This window comes from Melampsora larici-populina, assembly GCF_000204055.1.
Source record: "Melampsora larici-populina 98AG31 unplaced genomic scaffold MELLAscaffold_71, whole genome shotgun sequence".
Classification (NCBI taxonomy): Eukaryota; Fungi; Basidiomycota; class Pucciniomycetes; order Pucciniales; family Melampsoraceae; genus Melampsora; species Melampsora laricis-populina.
Window position 1 is genome coordinate 1 of NW_006768835.1, and position 8,591 is coordinate 8,591.

Consider the following 8,591-nt stretch of genomic DNA (forward strand, 5'->3'; position numbering starts at 1 on the left):
CTTTGTTGGGATTTGCTTGCGAAATGCATAGATTCTATTGTGATGGATGAGTAATTGTTTGTGAAGAAATCTTCATCATACATTTTGATCATCAATAGATCACGCGTGCTTTCAATTCCCATCCGATTACACCTTGTTTTATTTGATTCGAAAATTGATGATGATGTTGATGATGATGAGAAGTTGAAGAAGGTAACCAAGACGGTCTAGATCGATGTAATTGACCAGCAAGATGATGAGCAAGAGCGTTCGAATGACAATAAATGATTTGATGACGAGTGATTGAGGGAGTTTTAGATTGAATGGGATTTATTGAACCAGGCCAAGGAAATGAGTAACAAGGTTGAGGATTAATGATTGAGTGACCAAAATGAGACAAAGATTGGATGACATGTTGAGGTGAAAGCTTGCTCGGGATACCATCTAATAAAACAGCTTTACCTGAAAAAGGATTAGGTGCGTTTAAGATAGGATAAAGTGATTTTAATGCATAATAAGTCGACGTTGATTTTGATGGATTTGTAAACTTTAGATTTGAAGTTGAATTAAAATTGGAAAACGTTGATATTAGATTTGAATGAGTCGGCAAAGTTTCAATCGAGATGGTGGAGTTTATTCTGAAGAAAATTAAACAATTGATCGAACTCCAATTCTTAGGCTCCAAGATCGGAAACACTGAAGAAACCCAAAAAGACACATAATCAAAGTCAGCTATAATCATGAATGGATACCAATCTACACAAAAGTATTTCAACGAAAAGTGATTTACCATCAATGAAATCGTTCTGATTTGAAAGTTTTGATTTTAAACTGATTGGAATAGTAGTGATCGGTAAAGAACAAACCGATGTGATGGCTAATTGTTTAGCATGATTAAAATAATAAATACTCATATTATAACTTTCTCAAAGTTGTGGTATAAGAATTGGTCTTTATCGGATGTCTTGCCTGATAGTGATACTTGAATCACTGAACTTCATTGAAAAGTATCAGCTAAACTTCCAGAGTCACCTCCGACCCTGCGCCTGATTTATGTATGACATCAAGATCGTGAATTAATCTTCGCTGTGGCTATGCAGTTCAAATTATCTAGGTCCTATACCTTGATTTGGCAATCGTGACCGGAAAGGCGGAGGAAACGAAGGATAGGAAAGAAGCGATAAGATACGATTGATGGTCATCAGGTTCAAACCTGTTCAAACTCAATCCTTCCGAGTCGAGTGAACCTAGGTCAGATAACACAGGGCCTGTAACGCATGCCTGACCTCTGTGACATCCTGGCACATCAATTTCGGGGACTGGGATATTTTGGTTCTGTCACACAGTCACTGTGGTCAAGCTCAAGCTACAATTCAACGCTTGATGTTGAGAAGAACTTGAACAATGAATACACCATATAGGAATGGAAGTGTGGCCCACTCATGCCTAGAGAGTCCTTAAGAGGAATGAATAGCACTTTATCAGTGAAAGGCTTCCACCAAAGGGCCTGCAGGCGAAGTAAGGCCAATGCCCAAATTCACCCATTTGAACATAGACATAGAAATGTTTGAAGAGTCCAGCAAAAACTTTCACTCTGATCTACCATTTTACTTGTCCAGACTTTCAGACCGTACTCTGAGGCGTAGAGTCTGGATTTTGTAACCACCTGGGGGCGTACTACTACCACCGCTGTAACTCTGAGCTCGAGAAATCAGAAACTGGACTCCACGGGCAGCTTTCAACGGATTTACTGGTTGACTATCAAGATTTAGATTTTCACCCACAGACAAGATCTAGCAGTCATCTTTTCTTGTACCTCAAATGTAGTGGGGTCTGATCCAGAATTTTCATTCTTGAGTAAAGATGTTTATATGGACCATCCAACAAAAGATTTATCTAATATGGACAGTCGTTAAATCAAACATTGACATCAAGCTTGAGATTTCTGTGGTTGTGGTAACTGAGCATCAGAATTGGCGTTTCATGATCCACATGTCGGATTTGACTGTCGCCAATTTCAATTTTGAATTTGAAAGATTAAGCAATATTGTCCATAGCATTTAGTTGTACATACAAGCAGGATGGATTTTACATCAGAATAAATTGATGTATATACAACATATGTGTGCTTTGTTTACCAAAACTACCTTAGAGTATTGATTTTTACAGCGTTAAATTCTATCACAGTAGAATTGTCCTCATCAAAGGTATGGGTGATAATTGATAAGCTTTTTTTACCTGTTGAGATACTTTTATTTTGAAGAATTGAAATCAGGTGGTATCAGATCTTGAAGAATTACTGGATTTTATAGGCATCTTCCAGTTGTGGGATCTATACCGCGAACACATTCTGTTCGAAGATCGTCCTCCAGTACTTTGGTATCTCTTTGGTTATTTTCCTTCTCTCCAGATTTGTTGATTTCCCGATCCGTGCGTAGATCTTCCCTCTCTTGAGATGTATTGATTTCACGATTCCTTGCGAGGGTCTGTTTTACGAAGTCGGAAGTCAGATAGGCGGTTGCAATGACTGCGCGTTTTTGGAGTTGGGTTGAAGATTCGGAAGTTGCAGAATATGTACCGAGTTGAGACTTATGTGGATATGGAAGAGCTAATACATTGGAGGAGAAGTTTATGAAGAATACGCAAGTAACCAAAAACAAGTCGAGTTTCCCTGAAGCTCTGATATGCATGAGAAGTAATTGGAATTGAAGTTAAAAAATAAAAATCTGATGTTCACCAACTCATAAAGAAAGTCGGTATGGAATATTATTCCAATAGACTGGTGGAGAAATGATTAAAGTTTCTCAAAATTCGGATCCAATGTGCGGTGAATTCAAGCTGGCTTGAAGGAAAACGGTGAGATCATACGGTATTATGAACCATAATTTGTGCAATGATGATATTCGTGGGACGGAAAACAACGGGTAATGTTCTGAACCAGGTATACTAGGTGCAATTATCCTGCAACAAACCAAAAAATATTCAAAACTGTGAAATGAACAAGAAATGCTTGTTGAAACATGATATCAAGGGATCAAAACTATCGTTGTGACGTCTACAAGAAAGCTGTGTTTATTTCTTGGGTGAAGGATTTCTCCAGCTCACACTTGTAGTAAAGAAGGGTTTTTGAAAGTATGAGATCGGCAAAACACACATCAAGCCTTGGACCACCCAAGTCTGAATATTTGGGAGTAAGAACAGCTGCCCTCAACCGGCCGATTGAATTACAGCATGCGTGGTGGACGCGAGTGGGAAGTTACTCGTTCGAGCACAATCCTGCTATGTATTTGGATATCCTCGGTCTCCAACTCTCGCATTGACATCTCTTGTGCGTTGGAACGTGTTTTAACTTAGGGCAATAGGTAAGTGGCTTAGTGGTGGTTGTTGAAACCAGAAAGTCTCTCGGGTTTTTGATCCTTCATTCATCTTTTGAAGAAATTGTATGACGTATGGTAAAGAGCGAGTTGTAATGGTTTTCAAGATTGACAGTTGTTCAATAGCCGTGTTCAAACCAAACCCGGTTGACACAAAAACCCAGTACACCAAGTTGCGTTTTTGGTGATAACTTTAGGGGTTCTCAAAGTAGGCCCGGTTTGTAAAAACCCGGTTGACCCAGTTGACTTTTTGGCTGTGATCTGTCAAAAAATGTCAACTCGATACACAAGGTTACTGCCAAAAAGCAACCGGGTCAACTGGGTTTTCTTGAAACCGGGCCAACTTTGAGAACCCCTTTTGTTTATCTAGTGACAGCTCTTGACACCTTCCAGCCAAAAAGTTGACCGGGTGTACCCAAACTTAACTAAGTCCCTCTTGAGTGTTGGGACACGAATAGGTTTATTACTAACTAACTAACAAACAGGAACAGAACTAACATTGTAAGTACATTTTATAGAGAAATAACGGCATGGCGTTGGTGAGGATAGCCGCCACGCTAATGCTGAAACACAGCGTCTCGGACCCTGGAAACCCTTGACCCTAACACCCCCCCCTCAACAATGCCATGATACATGGGTACAAAAGAAACATAAGATGATAAGAAAGAAAACATAGAAAACTGTTACACAAGAAAAAAAATCTAAGAGAAAACCCCCCAAGGCCTGATCATCCTGTAAAGCCTATATCAAGCTCAGCAAATTGGGCTGAGGCTAGATCAATGTTGCGAGTGGATTTTGCTTCGTCTTTTTCCTTTTCACGAAGTTCCTTCTTGGCCCGTTTTTCACAATCAGCTATAACATGACCTGGATCCTTGCAATAGAAACAGAGTTTCTTGATGTCTACCTGCATAACGGATGACTCTCCAGTAGTTGATCCAATAGAAACAGCAGCTGCTGACAATGCACGAGACATCTCACCGGACGAGATAGAAGAAGTTTTATTCGAGTCGATCTTGTATTCAAAAGTGTGTTCAAGAAATTTGTAATTGTCGGGCATACTGATCAGTTGTAATATCGCTAGAGTGTCATCGCCAATGGATAGACCAATTCTTGAGAGTCTATCACTAGTGTCTCTCATTAATGCTAGGTGTGCGTCGATAGTTGTAGTGGTTGAATCAAATTTCATCGAGGTGATTTGCCGAAGACTGGCTACTCTAGCTGCGAACGAGATACCGGAGAATTGAGCCTTCAAGGCTGCATATTTTGCCGCTGGGGTTTCTAGATGACGTATGGATAATCCTAATGAACGATCGATTGTCCAACTCAAAACACCATCTACATAATCGGCTTGTTCCACATCGTAAGATTTGTGCGTTTTCACCATCACAGGATTGAGATAAGATTTGGCACCAGGTGTGAAGACTAGAAATTGTTCGATGTCGTAGTCCCATTCATCCCAATTGGACCCATCACGAGTAAGTGTCTTCACTTGGTCAAGTTTGATTACTTTAGAAAGCAAAATTGCTCCGGCAGACGGAGATTTGTCGGAAGTCGACATAATCGGTTCTTCAAAAGTCGAAATGGTGGGTTCTTCAAAGATCGAGCTAGCTACTTGTCACAACAAGTAAAACAAAAAGATCCGAGGACGTCAATCACACAAGATTGACCGAAAAGACGAAAGTCACAAACTGACACAAAAACAACAGAACACAAAAACGAGTCTATTAACGAGAACGAAGTAAGGTTGCAGTACCTTTAGAATGAGGGATTAACAAATCTGGTGAAGAAGAAGATGAATTTGGAACTAGTAAGGCAATAATGTCTAGATTTTCTGATTCTTGTGCTCGAGTAAGCGGAGGGCTCATAACCTGTTGGGACACGAATAGGTTTATTACTAACTAACTAACAAACAGGAACAGAACTAACATTGTAAGTACATTTTATAGAGAAATAACGGCATGGCGTTGGTGAGGATAGCCGCCACGCTAATGCTGAAACACAGCGTCTCGGACCCTGGAAACCCTCGACCCTAACATTGAGCACCGGAGCCGCTCAAACGAGGGACTTAGGCGCTATCTCGATTTTTTGGCGTGAGATCGGCCGGTACTATTTCCCAAAATCTGCCATTCTCACTGCACTCAAATCTCACAAACCAAGTGCTTTGGTGTTTATAACAAAAAGAACAGGCATGATCTCCGTGCACATTTTGCCGCTCTCGGCTTTCCATTATCTCAAAAAACATCAAAGATAACCCAAAAAAACATTTGGGGCCAACAACGGGGCCGTACAAGTCTAGACAAGACTGCGGCGACCCAAATTCCAAAGTGCCGAATAAAACTACAGATTTCGGGGCAAAACCTCCAAATCCAGTGGTCCAAACTGCTGTTTGCACCACCACACGCGGAATTAACAACAAGTCACCAAATCACATTGCCTTCATCGCACCACCGCTACTTTATCAGTCACCAAATCACATTGCCTTCATTGCACCCCCGCTGCTTTATCATTCCCCACGATGCTAAGAAGAAGCCAAAGCCAAACGCAACAAGGGTTGATGCAGCAGCATCCTCCCACGAGATCACTTACCTTGCGACCCAAGAAGAAACCTGAATTTGTTGATACTAGCGAAGCCAGCCAAAAAGGGTCGATCAACAATTTGTTTCAGAACAACTATGGATACGAAGGAAAATCGGAGCAGAACGAATCTGCGGTGCACCTTCTACATGGACGGACCGTTTATTTACTAGCGGGCACTGGTTTCGGGAAAAGTCGAGTCCCTGAGGTGTTCTATCTAGCTCACGATCATACGAAGTACGCCCCCATCATCCTATGTATCAACCCGTTAGACACTCTTGGTGATGATCAAGTAAGTTTTCATACTCACGTTGTAATGACTTGCTCATGCACGGCTGACCCACTATGATAATGCCTTGCAGGTAATCGAAAAAGGTTTGGTTGAGCTGGCTGGTATCAATCTGAATGGTCCCAACTGCACGCAAGAGAATTGTGATTTGATTTTAGAAGGGAAATACTCATTTGTTTATGTGGCGAGTTTAATTGAAATTATTATTTGTCTCCGTACTTTGGCTGATCAACAAATGCATATGTTCTTATGAAACACTTCAGAGTCCGGAGGTGGCATTGACCAGCAAAATTTTCGACAAAATGTGGCGAGATCGTCGCTTTCAAGAACGATTAATCCTCAACGTAGTGGATGAAGCGCATATGATCTATGAATGGGGTCTGGTCGCGAGTGGGCAAGCGAAAAGGATGGCAAGCCATACACGCGTCCAGGATGGCGGAGTATTTCGGCCCTCGTACGGTGAACTGGCTCGCCGCTTCTTGTCGTCGGCCAAGGTGCCACTACTTTTGATGTCGGCAACGTGCACACCACAGTATATTCATGCGATCTTAGCCAACCTCAAACTCGACCAATGGGATGTCCGCTTTCTTGAGGCCGAGCTTGTTCGCCCTGAACTTCGATTATTGCGAAGAGCCTTCAAGAGATGTGAGCTACTAGCGTCTTTTGGGCTAGTAAACCACTAAAGATAAGGATGGATTAATAAACTAAGTTTATTACGCGCGGGGAAACCTTATTTTAAGTTTCAAAACAAGGTTAGCTAAGAAGTAGTGTGATCAAATCAGCACTGACTTCAGTTAGGTGACCTTTTAACAAAGGGTTTTGGATACAAATCCGGGAATTAATGCAAGACAATGGTCTTCTAGCAGAATATAGAGTGGAAACTACAGTCTAGTTTCGTGCCCAAGCTGACAACACTCTACTCTAGAGTTTGTTAATCAAGGGAAATACCACCTAGTGATATTTGAAGTTCTTTAAACTCTGAACACAGAGGAGCTCCCGTGAATTTAGAGTTTCTCAAGTTATTGAATTCCCTTAATAACTTGAGCAATACTACAAGGATCACCTCCTGAATGAAGTCTTCAAAAGAACTTCTACAAACTACAATAGTAATAATCAATAAGAGAAATATATAATGTCTAACAAATGAGGACAAGAACTCTATTTATCTGATTGATGGATTTATTGATAATTTGTTTTAAAGTAATGATGATGATGGATTTTCCTGGCGGGTCAGAGAGCTCTTTATATACTCAAAACCCTGAAAATCCTTTATGTACAACTTGTGGTTTGATTACATACTCATTTGACGTATGTAATCATGAATTTTAATTATTTATTTATTATCTGATTACACACATGTGTAACTCTTGTGTTACTCATGTGATGCGCACTTGTGAAAGGCAGTCTTACATAATGCAACCTTTTGGTCACATTTACATGTATGTACATGTGTAATTTCATATGTAACTATATGTAATTACATATGTACTTGGCTCTTGAAACTGAGCCATGAGTTGTAATTATTATTTTTGTTATTTTATAGTTATTTAGGCAGCCCTTTGGTACTAGTCATAGGGCTCGGGGCTGACAAGAGACCCCTCAAAGCTTCTGTGCGCGGCATTTTTGCGCATCACACGGTAGTACCCACCGAATCCATCGTGCCATCTCTTCTGTACGCCGGAACCCAAAATAACATTTTAGAATACCTGATCACAATCAACACGTCACGAGGCCACCCATCTGAAGCTGGAAATGGTCACTCAGACTTCGCTCGCCGGTACCACGCCAACACTGGCCGAAGACCAAGCTTGATGCGGTGGCTACGTATGTCGCAGGAACCCTGGCCGTATTATGCTGTACCCTCGCTCTCGGGTTGGGTCAAAACTGGAAACGGGTACGACGCGTGATCATCGTGGGCCGCCAAAACCCTTGCAACTTTATTCAAATGTCTGGGCGTTGTGGACGCGATAAACGACGAGGGCTGGGTATACTACTAGTTGAAAACAAGCGAGCAAACGGCAAGAACCTCATAGCCGATTTCAAGCCCCCAACAGTCCAGACAGACGACGACCGGATGGATGCTCTGGCTATAACTCCGGTGTGCCCACGGTTAGCACTTGCTGTTGATCTCAAGTGAGTAATTGTCTCTCTGTTCCTACGCTTGGTCGGACGCCATCATTGACACATGTCGTTGTTGCAGGCATGGGTACATTCCCCTCAAAGTCGACAAGGCTGTGGTCCTTGAAGAAGCCGCACGTCAGCTTGCAGAGGACATGGCGCCCTGTGATTGTTCTAACTGCTTACCCGAAGAAGCAGAAGCCCTGTGGCTCGCTCAGCCAGCCCTTACGAAAGACAACTTCGATGAAGCCCTGGCC

General features: G+C 41.8%; 2 protein-coding genes across 2 annotated transcripts; both read right to left on the minus strand.

Annotated features, from left to right (window-relative positions):
* Positions 1–91: 91 nt before the first annotated feature.
* Positions 92–1,182, minus strand: MELLADRAFT_118320 (uncharacterized protein; the record flags this gene model as incomplete). Its single annotated transcript, XM_007417338.1, has 2 exons — positions 92–675; positions 770–1,182. The coding sequence occupies 2 exons, from the start codon at positions 891–893 to the stop codon at positions 92–94; spliced, it is 708 nt and encodes a 235-aa protein (XP_007417400.1).
* Positions 1,183–2,285: 1,103 nt separating this feature from the next.
* Positions 2,286–2,669, minus strand: MELLADRAFT_123533 (uncharacterized protein; the record flags this gene model as incomplete). The annotated part of the gene is made up of 1 exon (XM_007417337.1): positions 2,286–2,669. The coding sequence occupies one exon, from the start codon at positions 2,667–2,669 to the stop codon at positions 2,286–2,288; it is 384 nt and encodes a 127-aa protein (XP_007417399.1).
* Between the last annotated feature and the right edge of the window lie 5,922 nt (positions 2,670–8,591).